At 42.5% G+C, this 19,628-nt stretch overlaps 1 protein-coding gene across 1 annotated transcript; it reads right to left on the reverse strand.

The window, feature by feature from the left end:
• Positions 1-11,745: 11,745 nt before the first annotated feature.
• Positions 11,746-19,195, reverse strand: slitrk4 (SLIT and NTRK-like family, member 4). The gene is made up of 2 exons (XM_079352975.1): positions 17,587-19,195; positions 11,746-16,719 (listed from the first exon to the last, which is right to left on the reverse strand). The coding sequence occupies exon 2, from the start codon at positions 16,675-16,677 to the stop codon at positions 14,086-14,088; it is 2,592 nt and encodes an 863-aa protein (XP_079209101.1). The 5' UTR covers positions 16,678-16,719; positions 17,587-19,195; the 3' UTR covers positions 11,746-14,085.
• Positions 19,196-19,628: the final 433 nt, after the last annotated feature.

Consider the following 19,628-nt stretch of genomic DNA (forward strand, 5'->3'; position numbering starts at 1 on the left):
TGCAATTTGTAGCTATTTAAAAATTAAACCCAACACACTCCCTGCTAAAGCCAGATCCAAACAAACAGTGTAAGCGCTAAATCTGTGGTGTCAGGAGTCTTTGAGCTGCCTTCAGCACAGTCCACATTAATACCAGAGCTGGCCCGCTACACGTCCTTGAGGGGCCAATTCATTAGTTAGCTGGAAAGCCCAATCAATCACAATGTATCAGTGCAAGAAGGAAGGATCATAATTCAGCTCAGGTACAGGAAAGAGAAAAGACAGGAAAATGGGAGGATGGATGGATGGATGGAAAGAAAGGCAAACAAGACAGATTAGCATGCAGTGAGGAGGGAAGACGGATGATTGCAGCGTTAACCACAGACAGTTTAAGGTGGTTTTGCATGAGTTAGCTGGTGACATCACATGTCAATCATCAGATCTGCAGCACAACGCTGATTTTTTAAGGTTTTTGGATGATGGGCCACAAAAACACTCAATATTTAACAACTATAAAGACACACTTGAATCACCTGAATAGGGCTGAAAGAAGCAAAAAGGACACGTCCTCTACCAGATATATTTTTAAATCCTATTGCAGGTCGTTCAAGAGACCTCATGTTTCTTTGTTTGTTTGTAATATAAGAGCTATTCATTAGCGAGAGATTGCACAAAGAGGAAGCCTCCATGTTCCCCTTCGCCTCCCGGGAGATCTGCAGGAGAAAACATGTTCACACACACACAAGTGAGTGCGTAACCTCCAGGGGGCCGACCCAAAAGGTCTGTCTCCTCCACTTGGCTTCAATTGATCCCTCAGCTCGCCTCCATTGATCGCGCATAGATCAATGTAATAAAACAGAAACAGGTGTAGGTTTGCACCCAGAGGAAACAGCGGCACATTAATCACAGCCCCGTGCTCGGGCACGATACTGAAATCAGCTGCTGCACGCACGTGAATTGCTTTAACAACGATTTTCAAGGGCTCATCTGTCAAATCGTAAGGCTCTTAATGACCTTCAAGGCTGCTTAAATGTGAGGATTCAAAAGGACTGTGATTTAAAGCTTTTGACATGTTAAGTATAGCTAAGCGCATTAATCAGCTTCTTTGCCAAAGTGTCATTTAGAGTCAATGATACTTTGCGAAAGTATTTATAGAAAATCAAACTTAAGCCCAATTTACCACCCAGGGGTCACCGTGGAGATCAGGGTATTATACATTGAATATTTAAATCTAAGTCTTCTTTTTCTATAGCCAATGGATTAAATTACAACAACAATAACAACAAACACCACCCCAGCCAATCAGAATGGAGTATCCGTCTTGAATTTCACTCATGTATCAAACACGTATTAAGAGGACGTTGTTTCCTTTTTTTGGTCTTTGTACTTTTAGCCAGAGCTCCCCGCTGCGGCTAATGCTCCTTCACGTGGCAAAGACTTGATCTTCATCCCAAACATATGCCAGAAAACTCCCGTCTTTGATTTATATTTTAAAGCAGACAACAACAAAAAGTCCACCAGGAAGAAGGATTTCAGTAAAAATCTAAGGAATCAGAGCGGAAAAGTTAAAGTCCTAGTGTTTCCAAACACCAGACTCCAGACCAATGTCACCTTATTCTGCAGTTTCTATAAAAAGGATATTAAGCAGAGCACTTAGTACATGTTCAATACATTGGCATTCTGCTCATTTATTTGAAAGAGCAACAGGACAGATTCAAACCCAGACCTCCCGCTAAGGGAACGATTAGCCTCCATACATCGGGCGTGCCCAATAGCCAGGAAGCTAACAGTGCCTAGCTTCTGTTTTTGTTTTTTGTTTTTAATTGTGCCCTTGTGGAGATTTGAAAATGGACCTCTTAGAAAGCATAAATGTTGGCATATCATAGTAGAACAATCAAAGGCGTGCTCAGAAAGAAAATAACAAAACGGGACCCGAGCTTCTTCAAGGCTACTAGCTCAATCACTCGATGGAAACGAGCGTAATTAACAGAATGATTTTCACCTTTTCCTGCTATGAAAAATCAAAATATCTCTGCTGTGATAAATATGAGGGAGACGTCAATCAAGCGAGGTTTATACACACACACACACACACACACACACACACACACAAACACAGTGTGGATAAGACATCCAATCAGGCAACATAAGTGGAGAACACACGTGTGGGTGGACTGTGGGAGTGAAGCAGCTTTGAGGTTAATGTTGACGTGTGATGGGGAGTCAGATTCACGCGTCTTGGCCCGGTGTAAGTGCCGGGGGCAGGAATGAGTGTGCTGAATTAATGCCGTATCATGATTAAAACCTCACCTTCAACTTAACCTTGAAAATCCGGATGGTGAGGTTAACTCCCCCACTAATCCCCCAGACCGGCTCTCTGTTTGATAAATAGCCTTTAAGGTCCACAATGACAGCAGCATCACGTAATCACATGATGGCTGTTCAGTCTCAGTATCTTAGTGATATGTGTGTGTGCTGATTTTTCCTGGGACCTGTAAAGTGAGTTTAACATATCCAGGGTCTGTTTGACTTCACTCACCGTAACATACGAGATCGTGCTGAACAGTCCTACGAAGCTGCTTATCAACCTGATCACATAAAAGGGCGGAGTTATCTTCATTTAACCAATCACAATCATCATCACGTCTGCTGTCAGCAGATCATCATATCTACAAACATTATATTTACAAAAACTACAAACTTTATTTATCTAAATATGTTTAGACAAACGGGGCAATAAAAAAGGAAAGTTGGCGAATATTTAACGGTGAAAACTCGTTCCATCATTAGTTCACCTTCGAGCTGATTACAATAAGTCCTGTTTCTTCTCTGATCTGAATGTGTTGCTCTGACTCTTTAAAGTAGAGAGTAGTTTGAGAAGTTATATTTAAACTGCAGCTCTGACCATCACAAACAGCTATGGAGACATTAAACATGAATGAAAACACAATTCAAAGCCACAAGAACATATTTGTAATTGTACATCTTAAACTAAAATGTTAAGGTGCTTTTTTCAGTCTTTGTTAAAGGATATCAGTGAAACATAATCATTAACTTAACGGACTATAGTCTAATGTAAAATCATGTGAGACACATGAAGTGTCCTCCCCCCTCTCAATCAGCTCCGGGAGATCCACGATCAAAAGATCTGATTGGTCAGTGGGCGGAGATTTTCAAAGTCTGCTCTCTTATCTCCAACATAACCTGCTCCGGAGCATGTTAGGTGTTCAGCATCAGTTACCATGGTGATATACCCAGGTAAAAAGTAATCGACCCTCGTAGGACTGAACACCCAGGGTTAACCCTGAAGTTACCTCGCTAAGCTCAAATCCTGCTTCGTAGTGTAGGCCTCAGGCCTCTGATGTGCTTTTTGTTGTCTCGTGTTTAGTTTTCTTTCAGAGGCTGGGCGTGGCTGATAGGCTGCTGGAGCTCTCTGCAGTCACACACCTGATCGTCCTCAGTAATCACCAGCTGCTGCATTTACACCCTGGTTCACCTCCTCCGAGCTGCCAGATTATTTCCGCCTACACTGCGGTAGCTCAGCGAGCGTTTCAGATTCGGTCAAACTTCTGTGCTTTGGAATGTGTACATGTGACTCATTATCCTTGTCTTCTTTTATTCCCACTGCCTCTGACCAATCAGCTCCAGTGCCTCACCACTCAGCTTCTCACTCTTGTCTCACCAGCCTTCACCAGCCTCAGTACAATAAATACCTCTATTACCCACCACCCTGTCTCTCCATCTTGTTTTACGGTCCACTAACCCTCCACCTTTAAAGGCTAGAACAATATGGGAACCTTTCACTAGCATGACCCAATATGAGCCCTTAGTAACACTTCACATTAAGGTACAAATCTAAACCAAAAATAATATTCTCATTCACACACTTGTTCGCTCCATATTGCCTCTTGATAGGTCATTTTAAAGCCTTTAATTAATGTTTTTTTTTTATTTATTTTTTAATATGGACCAAAAACTACACGTTTTTGTTTCCCCTTCAGTAACCTACTGATTATACATTGAAACAGTTTGTGAATCCCTGATGCTTTGTGTGTTATGGCTGGTATGGGCCATAGACTGTAAATATGAATGGAAGACGCCTGAGTGAGGTCACCCATCTGTTCCTGCAGGGGGCTTTGGAGGCCTGTTGGTTGGTTGGTTATGCTGGAAATGTTGTCTCTTCCTACATTTCAGTCAGGGCAGGCAGAGAGCTGGAGCTGCGGCGAGTTTTAAGCCTCTTGACAAACCGTTATATCACACCCACCGTCAATCAGGTCAGCTAACCTGCCTAACTGTGTATAACTTGTATCCTTCATAAAACCAAAACAGATTATAAAAGGTTTTTCAAGCCAACATGCATGCTACTAATATGAGTGCAAAATAGCGAATAGTTTTTTTTTGTGTACCTTACATATAAAGTGTTTGGTGATTTGTTAGTTAACACTCCAAACATTACGAGTAATTAAGCAAAAGCAATTCCACAGTTAACAAAACAAATGACAGTGAATGTTGCATAGAAAAAAACATATCTCTGATGACCCATGTGATAGAGGATCAGCATCATGCAAAAAGAGTACAACTGTGTGTATCAGCCTAGCACACCGGTCACAGTAGTATCATTGAAAAGTGACCTTTTTTTTTTGTGAGAATGGGTGTCATTTTTATTCGAAGGAGGATTTGTCATTGTGATCAGGAACTCATTATCCCTTTCAGGACATTCTGCTGCAGGGGAAAAAAAAAAAAAAAAAGATTCCTAGGGCAGAATTTGAATGAGAAATGAAATTATTTTTTATGGTATGACCCTGCATGTGCTTTGAAAAGCCACCCGTGCTGTCCTTTCATACCTAGCTGCCAGGAAAGCCAGAAAAAGAGGAAGAATGGATGACTAACACGCAGTGACACACTTCTCTGCCTTCTTGTCAAAACGTGTCGTGACTCTTAAAGGTTTGCACAATGTTCAACGTCTGTGCTTTTTTATTCCTCTTCAGAAGTTGACCCCCTGTGGCTGTGACGGCCTCAGCAGGCGGGTGACCAAAAAATGGATGCTAACGTTCTGCTAGGAATGTCACTAAAAGGTGTGAAATGAGCAGCCAAGCAGCTTCGACGGGGCACCTCTGGTGGGTTTGTCCACATTTAATGAGGCAGCCGGTGGGGAGGAGAGCCATTGTTTTCCTCTCGTTGGGGATGCATCCGGTAATTTGCAGTAACCAGGGAGATGCCATCCCCTTTCATCCCTCCTCACATGGCCGCCTTGCGAGTGCGTGCCAAAATGATACGGTACCATTCCTGAGCACATTGTTGGCATTGTGCAGACATGGGCCACCGCTGCTGCAAATGTGCCTCCATTGCTGAATAATGTGTCATCCAGAAAATGACAGTGAAATTAACACAAATAACACAGCAGCATGACCAGGAGTGCAAAGGTTGATAATGACTGACATGATATACACGGTTATGCAAAAAAACAACTGTTAGCACGAAAAAATTAAACAAAGGAACCAGTGGTGAGAGATGTACAATGTTCCCCCAAAAACAGCTTAGACCAGGGGTGTCCAAAGTGCGACCCGGGGCCCATTTGTGGCCCTTGAGTGGATTTTTTTGTGGCCCTTGACTTCAAATCAAAGAATCAGAAGATTTTGGCCCCAGGCCTCATCAGCTGGTATATTTCGTTCTTTTTTTTCTTTTTCATGTTAGCGAGGGAGACCTACAAAAGCCTGACTATTCTTTCCAAAAAATTGGAACACAACAGTTTCCCACTGCAATTAGTTATTGTGTATTTACATTATATTTTGAAGAGGTCAAAATACAAAAAGTTCCTTCCAATATTTAAAAAAAACAAACAAAAAAACCCTGTGGCCCGTGAGCGATTCTAACGCGACAATTTTGGCCCGAAAAAAAAAAAAGTTTGGACACCACTGGCTTAGACACAAGCCTATTAGAACATTTACTTTGATATCAACATAACCTTTAAAAAAACTCTGCAAACATCAAGACAAATGACGTGTTTTACAGGAACCAATCACAATGAGCAGTGGACGAACATGAGGCCTGATCATTAAAACACTGTGCTTCTGCATCTAGCATTCAGCGTGGGGGTCGTGATAGAGAACGTATTCATTGATTTTAATCCATATCTCACACAATATGACTCCTTTTGCCAAAGTACTTAGATGCTATTAGGTGTAATCTTTGTGCTGCATTTACACTGAGTGTCTTAAACCTTGAAAAAAAATTTAACTGAAAATGTATTACACTTGAAATAAGAGGAAAAATCAAAAGGACCAAAGACAAATGTTGGCAGAGAAGTTGTCATTATAAGTAAAAAAAAAAAAAACCCAAGACATTTTACATTGAGACGCTACATCCCAAAACCTTTGAGGCTCTTGTCAAAACACACCTGCAGGTTACAAGACAGCCATGTTTGTTAGTCTCTATGCATCTCTTTGTTTTCTGCATCTCCCTGCTAACCTTGCTAAACGTTGCCCAGTGCTCATGATGGAATAATGCTGGCTCTTTGAAGATGACATAAGAGGGCACATTCTCGACTTCTATTCACAAATGTTCTGAGAATCCTCTCAGAGATTAGAGCTCCTTGTTTAGCCGAGGAGTGATTCAGGAACATTTTCAGAGCGACTCTGAGCGAGGAAGCCACAGACACTTTTATCTCAGTGAGGAGGTTGAAAGTTGTGACTTTTTTTTTTAAAAAGCTTTGATTGGCTAAAAAGTAAATCATAGAATCTCGTCAGACATTGTGTAACAATGAACTCTGTGGATTTAGCACGCGTGATCATCAGGTAAAGAGCCTTAATTAGTAGTTGGATGCAGCTGTGGAGGTAACCGCACTCATACATGTCTCACTTTGGACTTTGAGAAAAGACAGAGATGGATTGAAAAGTCTGCACAAATCATTTTTTGAACGTTGGGCTCAACTATAAGTCATAATGATTGTTCTTCATGTTGTGTTTGAAGAACATTTCTCATTTTTCTCCTCAGCTTGAGAAACTCTTTATCCTGTTACAAGTCCTCCTCACAGTTTGACACCTGAGGAGCTCTTTTAAGGGCTGCGACACTCTGTGAATAACTTTTATCTTTACAAGGATCTCGTCTGAACTTTGAGGGGAAATCCTGAGAAAACATCACAATTGTAAACATTTCTGAGAAGGTTGTCTGCTTTTGGTGATAAGTGTCTGAAGATAACGTTTGTTACGAGTTGGTGCTCTACACAAAAGTGCTTGACTTTCCCTCGGGATCAATAAAGTATCTATCTATCTGCACATAGAGTTTGATTGATCAATACACTCACTGATTTTAGCTTATTGAAAAATCTATCAGTCCTACTCAACTTTCTTGATTTGTTTCATTACTGAACTCCATGTGTGCATAAGTTTTGAATTCTCTTATCAGGGTTAGTTTTTCAGATTAGGCCCTGCTCTTTTATTAAGCACTGAAATCACTGAATTAAAGCTGCTTAAGTAGGGAAATTAAATTTTGTTTTTACACTTTGTTTTCTCATGCTGCTGGAGTCTGGCTCACTCCTGGGGAGGTGAGATTAATCACACCTGGAGTCAATCTGCCACTGATTGAAGCTCGTCTCTGATTGGGCCAAGAAGACAGGTAACGTAGTATAGAATGTGTGTGAGCAGTCTGGTTGGTGTGTTGTGTTGTGAAAGGCTGTGAGGAGAGCCAGTTTTTTGGTTTCTACTGATCAAGCTGCAAGTGTGTCGTGGTCAAGTTTGTTTCCACTGACACTGCCTGCCGTCCAGAACGACACTCCTTGTTCAGCGGAGGAACATTGTAGAGTGTTAGTGCTTGAATTTGGTCTTGGTGTCGAGGCTTTTTTTCCCTGTAATTAGGTGGTAAAAACCACTTTCTAAAAAAAAACAACAACAAAAAAAAAAAAAAAACTTAAGTTAGAGTCAATGTGTAGTTATTTTATATATATATTCCCCGTTATGGCATCTTTTTTTTTTATCTTTTTATTTAACTTTGATTTTTTGGTAAACATTGTGTTACCTGCACTCCCGTTAATTTAAAGTTCTGTGTGCCTTTGAATTGCCCCCTGGGGACAAATTTTTTTTTTTTTAAATTGAATCAAGTGAGTGACACGCCCCTTGGTCTTGGTTTAGTTTTGCCCAATGGTTTTGATAACTGCTTTCAACTATCTTTGTCCTGCAATACACCGGGTCAAATCATTAATATCCTCCTGCAGTGTTCTTTACTTAAAGGTCACATATTCTCCTCCTTTACAACCATATAAGTCTCAGAGCGATTTAAAATGTGTGTGAAGTGTCTTGTTGTAATTCCACTTTGATCATGTATTTGATCATGTCTATAAACTCAGAACAGGCTGTGTCTGTAGCTTTAAATATGTAAATGAGCTGTGTCTGACCACACCCCTCTCTAGAAGGGCTTGGGTGGCTCAGGCTTGCTTGTTCCATGTCCTATTGTTAACGGTGAGAAGGCAGACTCAGAGGGCAGAACAAACACCTAGCTGTGGGAGTGTCATCCACCTGGGGGAGGGGCTACTGCCCTTTGTGATGTCATGAAGAGAAAAACATCTAGTGTGTAGCCTGGCTAAAGAAGAGTTCAGAAATCAACATTTGGTGGAAAAAAACAAAAAATAGATTTTTAAGTACAACCTTCAGGCATGCTCTCATTACTCTTTCACGTCGCTGTTGGGTGATGTTGATGTTGGGTGAAAACTCGAGCTTAAGTTCAACAGAGAGTGAAATGAAAGGCGGCCCATGGCTGTGAAGATGCTGACTTTTAGAATTTCTTTTGTACATTTTTGAGAGGATAGATGCTGCTGGCATGGTTGTTGCTGCTCGTTACCCATGTGCAGAGACTGTGGACCTCCAGGCGGCTGGTTTGAATCCTACCTGTGGATCTTTCATTGCATGTCATTCCCTCTCTCGCTCTGATTTCTGACTCTGTCTCTATCTTAGTAAGAAAGGCATAACCCCCCCCCCCCCCCCCCCCCCCAAAAAAAAAAAAAAAAAAAAACTTCGAATTTTTAGGAGATAGCTTCAAAAAATATTCCACCAGATATCAATTTCTGAACTCTTTCACACACTCTGCAAATACCTAAATGATCTTATTTTGAAGTCTTCTATAAATAGTAGGAACAAAGTCAAACATTTTGTGACAGTGGTCTCTTGGAATAGATACAGGAAGTGTTTGATTAGCACTAATATGAAAGTGCAGTTCCTGGTAAGACACGTAGCACTTTGTGAGAATGAATCACTTTTGACTCTTTGAGAAACAACAGATCCTCATGAATGCATTATCTGTGCTCCTTTTTAACTGATTTTAAAAACAAAACACTCAGCAAAGAGACGACACGAGATGAGAAAAAAAAAACAGCAGTGAGGATGACAGTGAAGGAAAATATAAAAGAAAAAGTTGAAAAGGAAAAAAACTCCCTCCAGCAAACATGATACACGGATGTAATACGGAGGAGACAAAATCTAAGGTCGTGTTTTTGAGTCAGTACTTTAAACCACACACAGACATCCCCCCATCTCTCTTTTTTATTACTAGAGTGACTATAAAACTCTTATGGGGTTATGATCCAATTTCAAAAGAAGTACATTTAACAGATGAAAAGCCTGAAAGTTTTGTTCAAACTGTCATGCTGCATTCAAGTGCTATTAAAGGGGTTTGACCACCATCGCAGACGATGGTAACGCTCACTGTTCTCCAATTGATTTGTTCATCCGACAAATGATTCCTCTTTCAATTTCTTCTAGTTTTCAAGAAGACTGCGAACAATTGTTAGGTTTTTTTTTTTTTTATCTATTTTTTTTCTCACCTTGGAAGAATTTAAATGGCTTTAAAACAGAAGCTTTCAGACAGCAAAGAGGGGCCCAAATAAAAAAGAAAGTCAAGCAAATGAAGTACATCTTTGCAAATGAAGAAAACAAGGAGAGTCAAACATTGAGAACGAGGACATGTTTGGTGATATTCCAATATTTGAAGTCTCAAAACTGGACCAGAAGAAGATCAACAAATTGAGTATAAATACATCACATAATGGAAATATAAAGTGGAAAAAATAAATGCTCTTGCTCTCTGTTGTCCTTTGATCAGTTTATGAATGCTTTTCTATTACTTCTATTTTCATCATCATCAAAAACCTCTTATGCAGACTGTGAAATATCCTTCAGTGTAAAAATTCACAGACAAAGGGGCAAAGTTAAAACAAAACTTCAATGGAATGAATAAAAAGGTCGATGTTTCTTTTCTTTTTGATTTCAAAAGCCTTGAAAGATCAGTAAATCCTGCTGCAGCCCATCTTAAACTCTCTCCTGTGTTCTTGGCTCACAGCGCCCCTAGTGGCCAACCCCCCACACTTCATGCATGCTGCTCTCCTGATCCTGAACACTTCTCTCTGCAGTTTCCCCCCACCCTTCCCTAAAATAAATAAATATATAAAAGGGTTGTGTTTTCCGCCAGAAAGCCAATCAGATGAGATGATTTTACAGTTGAGAGACAGCAAAGACTTGCCGAAGTGGCTCTGCAGCAGGTGAGATTAGAACAGCAGGGAGGAGAGAGGGCAAAACAACCACCGGGCTGCTGGTACATTTTTCATTATACCAGTGTCTAGTGGGTTACATTACAGGGGGAAAAGAGAAGTCTGTGATCTCGAGCTATGCTATTGTAGCCCCTCAAGGACCCCTGAAGCTTCCAGGAACAAACTCTGCATGGGAGCCAAGTGACTGCAGCAAAAATGTTGGGTTTAAAAAAAAAATAGAAACACCTTTTCCAGCCAATTTGACTGTTTTATTAAAGTATCCAAATGATTTCTCTGCTCTCCTGTAGAACGGCACGATCGGAAATATGGGAGAGGAAACAAAGAAAAGGGAGAGTTTGGGAGGGAGTGGACATATCAGATTCACCCCCCTCCATCCCCCCCCTCCCACATCCCTTTTTTTAGTTCATAACCGCCAAGGGTATTAATAATTAATAAGGACAATTCTCAGGCGTCTGGGTGAGTCATACTTTCTGGTACTTGGTTTCCTAAAAGCCCCATAGGTTGGATTAACAAAGACAAAAAAAAATGGAAATCTGAGTTCTTTAACCCTAAAAATGGAATGGGTATGAATGTTTGATAGGTTCCTAAAAACAGATGGAGCGATGATACCTGCCGGGGGAACAGTGCCAGATGCTTCAAGAGTACCAACGAATTTAGGACATTTGGCCCCGAAAAAAACAACAACCCAAAGGCGCACAAAAACCCCCCACAAGAACACAGAATGAGAACGCTGCAACATCCATTTAAAGAGAAAAATGTGCTAATAATACATATTTGAAGCTTGATTTGTGACGTTTCTGAGCTTTACGAGAACGTTGAAACTGCGATGCAGCACATTGTTTCGGCTGCAAATGTTAGCTTTTGAGATTCACTGAAAATTATAGCTTTAATTTTATGCAACAACTCGACAAAAGCAGCGAGTTTCACAACAAAGACGCAACTCTCAACTGTGTGACAAAAGCAAGAAGAGAAAGTGTCTCGTGGTCTTAAGTGAAACAAGGAGCAGCTTCCTCAAATGAAACCGAAAAGCAAACACATACAGTGAAACGCTTGAAGGGCCGCCAGTGTTTGTGCAGTACACGAACAAAACAAGTACAGCAGCAGCAGTCTGTCACTCGAGCGAGAGACAGTCCACACTACCCAAACTTTGTTCTGTGTAAAACTCCAAGCAGAGGGTGTAAAGGAACTGGCAATTTCAGCATATGTCAGAGCAGTTGTTTCTGCACTTAAAGCACCCTTTTTATGAAGCTGCAAAGAAATAGGGGGGACACAGTGCAAAGAGGTGCTGATTTTAATACCTTGATTTCAACATGATTATACAAGAGAAAATTAACCAATATACAGGAGATTTATGACCGATAGAAAAATTGTATTTATTATACTTTCCAAGATACATTCTATTCATTTGTAATGTCAAGAAACACTCATAGTTTGAACGTAACAATACTTTTAAATAAGGACCGGATAGAGTTAGGTTGTTCAAAAGAATTTCCAAATAGAGCCTTCCTTGACAATATAACCTCAAACTAAATAAATTAAACAGAGTTATTTGAAGCCATCATGACTGAGCGTGTCTTTTTTTCTTACTAATATTGCACATGATGTTTTTTTATATGATTCTGCCCGAGGCTAGCAATTTTTAGAGCTTCAATTAGCAAGCCTTCCTACCCCCCCTTCCCCCCCCCCCGCAAACATGTCCACACCTCCACACACACATCGCCCCAAACCCCTCCATACCCCCCCCCCCCAACAATTCTGGAACCATATCAAGTTTAATGCACATTTATTTTGGTTGCATAATGTTAATAAGAAAACTTTTACAAGATAATGTGGGAGATATAAGAATAAGGAAACCGCTTGGAAACTTCACAGACTCTATCAGGCCTCGGCTTTTTGTCGTGCGACACAAGGAAAAGGAAACATCACAGACACATTTTTCGCAACCCCTTCGTCCAGCGGGTCGAGTTCTTCAGAAAAAACTGAGAGAAACCAAAACAAAAAAAACCCCGAACAACCTTAAAATCGACTCAGCAGTCACTTCTGGTTGGCCTGAATAAGCTCTGATGCATCGTTCTATCAAGTCCTTTCCACTCTGTGTATTTTTTTTTTTAAATAATACCAATAACTCTTTAAATAATCCTGCATAGAAAAATAAATTAACTATGTTTGTTAAATTCTTTTGACTACGAATTGAGAGCTGACAAAGGGAGTTGAATCACCCATCGGATTCTATTTGCGGTTCGTTTGACATTTCTGGCTTGTAGTCTCTTGATGATGATGCTCCGTCGGACAGTATTTGAGTGTGTGTGTGTGTGTGTGTGTAGAGGTGTTTGTCCTTCCTTGTAATTTACAAACCAGTCCCACAGATACAAATAATGTAAGACTTACAAAATAAATTCCAGGTTACGCTTACATAGCAAGCAGCTTTGTAAATTTGATATATCCTTGGGTTTTTCACTTCTCAGAAACATCGTCCTCTGACAGTGTATGTGCCGTTAGATCTCACCCAAAAAAAACATACAGTAACTGTAAGTAGCAACTTTAAAGAGGAACACAACTCCATTCAGAAGACACTATATTTAACATGGCTCTTTACACAAAGAGAACAAGTCAGGAAATCATTCCACAAAAAGAGTTTCTGCAGTGCCTCGGGTTACCGTGAATTGATAAAGAAAAAAACCAAAAGCCTTCCGGTAAAGAGCGGGTGTATACTGCCACACTCGGGTAATCCAGACAACATGGCAGAGATTCTGCATTGGAATCCTGAAAGCATCCCCCAAGAACAAAAAAAAAAAAGATATCCTTGGGATAACAACGAAAAAAAGTTCAAAGTAGCATCCATTGAGTCACCAACTCTGTTAAGCTCATCCCAGCTGTAGTGATACTGGAGACTTTCCAAAAACATAAGAACAACAACCAAAGTGACCTCCTTGTTGTTTTTCTCTCTTTCTTTCTCTCTTTTTCCTAAAGAGGGCCCGGAGATGGACGGGCATTCTCTCAAGCACTGTCTTCAAGACCCTTTGATTAAGTTGGAAAAAACTAAAGTAAAGGGAAAACGGCGACAGGAACCAACAAAAAAAGAAGAAAAAAAAAGGGGGAAAAGTACCAATTTTAAATGCAGCAAAAACACTACGACTGTTTGGTTGCTTTTTAGGGTGCTATCGTACGTATGTGGGCTTCATACATGTAGTGACATGAATAATCCAAAAGGGTCTTTGACTGTAATATAGATCCACGCTGAATTTAGTTATAGAATTTGTTCTGTGGAGCCATTTTGTCCATCTCTGCATTGGTCATTAAGGGTTTCCAGAAGGCACTTTTTTTTGCTGTGTGTGGGAGTTTGTGTATGCATGTGTGGTTGCAGAGAGGGAGATGAGGACAGAAAGTGTGAGATCTAGTGGTGTTTGGATGGTTTGTGAAGGCCAGATTCAAACAAAGAAAGGTACACGTGTTTGGCTGCCTGTCTATCTGCCTGTGTGCGTGTGTGTGTGTGTGTGTGTGTGTGTGTGTGTGTGTGTGTTTGACTTCCCTGTATATGTGTAATCAATGCACAAAATGGAACAGAAGAATCCCTACATTTTACTCAGTGCAGTCTGCTCCTCAAGCACCTGCAGGTAATCAGGCGTTCCTTGGAGCTTGGCTTTGAGCTCATAATACTCACTTTTCCTCTGCTCCACCACGATCTTACTGTGGTTCCCACCTATCAGCGAGGACTTCTTCATCTTTTTATCCAGTGTTTTTTCTGGGTAGCGGATCTCGTAACCGCCCATCCCTATGCTGTTGAAATCTCTTTTCCCGTCCAGGAAGTTTTGGATGAACATGCTGGGCTCTCGGTGAGGAAGGAACTCCTCGAGTTCATCGATGGTGCTGAGACGCTTGTTGCGCTCCAGGGTGGATAGCGAGTCTTTATCCTTGTCGGCGCTGTTCCGGAGGATGATCTTCTGCCTCTGTGAATCTGCAAACTTGAAACCAGCGTCCATGTCTGAGGAGCGGCCGATTCCACACGTGTGGCTTTTACCGATGTGCTCGATGGTCTGGGGAATAAAAGTCTCTGCTCCCAAGTCGTCTCCCGGGATGGAGCCTTTTTTGCCAGATTTGTGTCCGTGCCTGCGGAGCTGCAGCGACATAGAGCCGCACTCTTGATTGCCAAGCCCCTCCTGCCTGCCCACTGGTTTTTTATTCCTCCTCAAGACAAAGACCAGGAGGCAGAAGGCCACGAACACAGTCAGGATTAGCACAACGAGAATGCTGAGAATCATGATGGAGAGAGGCACAGGCCCTCCTGGTGGCGCTTTTCCAACTCCAGCAGGCGACACTGAGGTCAAAAGAGGGGTGGCGCTGGTGAGAATTAGCGGTGGTCTCGCAATAAGTTTAGGACACAGGATCTCATTTTTCAAGTGGCGCAGCTCAATGTTGGAGAACTGCACAGGGGATGCACATTTCACCTCTTTGGCAGCCACTCCATCACTCAGCTTCTCTAGCCAGAGTTTGAGGGATACAAGATCGCAGGAACACTCCCACGGGTTCCCCTCCAGGTCTATTTGGGTCAACGATCGCAGCTGGTCCAGGACGCCACTCACCGGCAGGGTCATGAAGTGATTGTTTTTCAGATTGAGCCTTGCTAAAGAAACACCCGCGAACACATAGGCCGGGAGACTCCGCAGGACGTTGTTGTTGAGATACAGAAGTTGAAGGTTTGGCATGGAGTCAAATGTGCCCGCGAGGATTTCTTTAATGGCATTGTATTCCAAATACAGGTACTGCAGATTTGCGAGGCCCAGAAACATCTCTGGGTGTAACTGTTCTAGCTGGTTACCATTCAAATACAGTCTCCTCAGATTAGTGAGGTTAGCGAACACACCTTTCTGGACCGTGACTATTTGATTGCTGCCAAGATGTAGCAGATCCAAACCTTCAAACCCTTGGAAATCAGACGGGCTAATGTCACGGATGTAATTCCCACTTAGGTGCAGTTTCTTGGCATTTGGGGGTTTGGGAATGAGATCAGCTAAATTTTTAATATTTCTCTCCTGACAGCTGACACTGATGCCGAAGTCTGAGGGGTGGGCTTTACAGCTACAGGGCTGTGGACACAGGAGAGGAGGGGTTCGTGTCTGGAAAGAAACAATCTGACTATTTCTTCCAAAGGGGGGCAAACCAGCCACGATACCGTTCCCGTAAATCTTTGATGAGTCAGTGGTTTTTGGCGCTTTCGTGGCTAGAGGGGCCACTGTGGTTGGGGACGTTTTGGAGGGTGGCTGCCCATTCTCAGGCAGTACAGGCGGCATCCGCACATCAAAGTCACTTCCTGTTCCCATGGGACAAAGCTCCTGTTTGTTGGTTTCTTTTAGGAGTCTCCCGTACAAGTCACTCGGTGTTTCACATATGGCCTCGCCAATAAAAATATTATATGGCATGTTTTCTAGCCATGCCTTCAGAGGTGCTAAATCACAGGTACAATTCCAGGGGTTGTCATCCAGCTGCAGCTCTACAATGCGCCCGATATGCTCCAGAACTCCCAAATACGGAAGCTTCTGGATCCTGTTCCCCCTTATATCCAGGTGTGTGAGCGAGGCGAAGCGAAATATGTTGTCAGGAAGGGCCTGAATTAGGTTATCATTCAAGATGAGCACTTTTAGTCTGTGCAGTTTATTAAATGCTCCCTTTTCAATGTATTTGATCAAGTTGTAGTCAGCCTGGAGATATTCCAAGTTTTCTATCCCTTGGAAAGTGTCCGCTCGCAACACCTTTAGCTCATTATTGTTCAGGTGCAGCTGTTTCAACGCGCTCATCCCCAAGAACGCTCCACCCTCAATGTTCTGCAGGTTGTTATTCCCCAGCTGCAGTGACACAGCGTGGGTGAAGTTGAGGAACGAGTTTGGGTAGAGGATTATTAAGAAGTTGTTCTGAAAGTTCAGGTGGTAGAGCGACGAGGCCGGCGGGATGAGCTGCGTAGGCCGATAGACGGTGATCTTCTCGCAGTTGACGTACAGCACGTTTTCCACAGACATGCAGGAGCAGGCGCTGCAGGTCTCCGCCATCAAGTCCGAGGCGGACGGGTCCGGCATCTGGGGTTCGTCCGACATGGAGGGGGAGGAGAGGGAGGAGGAGAGGGAGCCGGTGATGGAAGAAGAAAAGGCTGCCAGCAGGAATACGAGCAGCATCTCGCCGGTTAGAAATCCTCCCCCAGAAAACCATTTAGTAACCTTTTTGGAGAAAAAAAAAAGTTGCATGCATCAACATTCACACACACACACACACACACACACACACACACACACACACACACACACACACACAAACACAGGAATACATGTATGCAAACAAACCCACACACACACACACACACACACACACACACACAAAGAAAAACACAAAGACACACAGAAAGCAAACCATCAAAATGTATACTTGATATAGATTATGCTGATATGTACTGAAGTCTTTTTTTCTCTATTTTTAACACAACAAAAAAAAACATGTTTCCCTTCACTGACAAAATAGGATTTTTCAAATTACAAATATTTATATGCACAATACAAATTATTGATCATTTCATTAGATCAGTTCATATCATCATCAAACACTGATGCATATTTTTCTGATACTGCAGCGGAGCATTATACTACTCAAACCCTGAACTGCTGCACATCTCTGCATCTTATTTGACACCAAAAGCATCATGTAAAAAAAAAAGAAAAGAAAAAAAGACTCAAACTGTGGAACATCTACTGTATGTTGCCCCCTCCTCTCAGCTTATTCAACAAAATCATATCAAAGATTTATATAGGTTCGTTTTAAGCGAGCAGCAGCTACAACTCTTTGCAGCACAGTCTGGTTATTTAGGAAAGCAACTGTGAGAGGAAGATGAAGACTTGGGACTGTGCCCATTGCTGACATATTGAGAGGATTTGAGCGGCATGCATATATCACAGAACCTTTTTTACGTGCACACCAAAACGAGAGACGTTTTTTTTTGTTTTTGTATTCTAGAAATGAAATGAATAATTAAATGAGTAAATGCTGGCCATCATTAATGAAGAAGGATGCAACGTATTAAAACTGAGACTTACCCAAAGCTGAGGCGGTAATGAATGCGGCTCCCTCCGGAGACACGGGGCAGCTATGGTGAGACATGGATGGAGATGTGCGCAAACAGTTCTCCCAGCTGAAGTCAGACGCACGTAGTTAAGAGGGGCGCAACAAGGTTTCTCCAGCTCCTATATCCCCATGCAGGCTACTGTATATCAACTGGAGCCAGGCAAAGTGGAGGGGGGATGCGGTGGAGATGGAGAGAGAACGGAGAGGGGTGGGAGGAGGAGGAAGAGGAGGAGGAGGAGGAGGGGGGAGCTCCGATTTCACCCGATGCGTCTTTTACTGACGGGCTCCTCTTGCTTGGAAAAATCACCCCTCTGGTCGCTCGGTCCCCAAGGTGGCTGTACTACCTCCATGGGAGAGCATTCATTTGGTTGCAGGAGAGAAAAGAGAGAGACTTCAAAAAGGGAGCGAGGAGGAGAGAGAGAGAAGGAGAGAGGGAGAGAGAGAGAGAGAGAGAGAAAGAGAGAGCTTTTAGAGATCTTGAAGGCGCGTCCGGCGACTCCAAGGCATGAAAAAAGGCGCAAGGTGGTCAGTGATGCGGTGAAAGAAGTCCGTCATTTTTTTTTTTGGCGTTGTTTTAGGTAGACACTGAAGAAGGACTACTTGCAGCAGAGAGGGCTTCGGCTCAGCTCAGCAACCCCCCAACGATCCTCCGGAATAAATGCTGTTTTGTTTCGGGAGAAGTTGCGCACCGGGAGAACGCTCTCGATGGCGGCAGCAGCCAAAAAGCTCCCAATAGGTCATGTATCTTTGTCACTCATAAATCCAACAGTTTTTGTCTTAAGCGATGAGTTTAATTACGCACACACAGGCGGAAATTATGTCTTTGTCAGTGTCCATCCAACAGCAGTTATTTAAGAAAATATATACCAACGGGGAAAAAATATGGGCTTTGGTAATATCGACGCTTTTTTTCCTGGATGAAAATGAATCAGAAAAGTGCAGAAAAGAGCGAGAGCCAAGTGAGAGAAAAACAAAAAGCAGAGCGTAAAAAATGAATAATGCAGTTATTCAGCCTTTTAGTCCGCTGCAGTGCAAGAGAGGAGCCGCTGGAAACTCTGCGCTTTCTCCCGCTCCCATCGCTCCACACGAGACTGTCATGGAAATAAACTTGTAGAGATAAATTGTTATTTCTTAAAGGCAATTTAAAAAAAAACGATATCCAGTTTGTGGAAAATGGTGTGAGTTGAAGGAGAGGATGGCAGGCTTGTTTTTTTCCCCCTCCTGTAAAGACAGAGCAGTATCCGTGTCAGGCGCATAAGTATGCTGGCTCCTTCTGCAGCCGCATTCACTGAGCTTCCCACACGACTAAAAGAGGCGAATGCAGAGATGTAGAGAGGGAGGGAGTTGAGAGAGAGAGAGAGGGAGAGAGAGAGAGGGAGGGAGTAACAGAGAGTTGGGGGCGGGGGTCTGTCACATACACCGAAAAGCGACAATAAAACAGTTCAGACCTTCAAACAGGAACACTTTTTGACCCTGTTTCTGTCATTGTGATCCTCTTCATATCCTGTATTTTTATTATTATTCCAGCACAGAAAATAGCTTATTATTTTTCCCCATCCGTGTAACCTCTTCCAAGAGGATGGAGATGAAAAGCGGATGAGAAGAAATGAGGGGGTATTTGTATGAGTGTGTTTGCCGGTGGTTTAAAAAAAAAAAAAAGCTTTACCTGCCAAATCGTCGCATCGGACTTGACTTGCGCGACGCGACCTGAGCGCGTCCCCGAGGTCCGATTGGAGAGATGTTAGGAAAGGAGCGACAGAGGGTGCGTGTGTGCTTAAAAACCTGGCACGGGAGCGCGCATGTGAGCGGCATATTAAACGGAGAGCGGAGAGAGAGAGAGAGAGAGAGAGGAGGAGAAGAAAGGAGGAGGAGAGAGGTTATTATTCAAGAGTGCTGCAGTCAGACGGGCTGCAAGAAGGGGAAAAGGGAGAAAGAGGTGGGAAAGTCAGTCAATCAGGAGCTTACGCGGTTCACATGTCCTCCTCACTTTGTGTGTTTTGCAGGACAGACGGGA

This window comes from Symphodus melops (assembly GCF_947650265.1).
Source record: "Symphodus melops genome assembly, chromosome: 9".
NCBI lineage: Eukaryota > Metazoa > Chordata > Actinopteri > Labriformes > Labridae > Symphodus > Symphodus melops.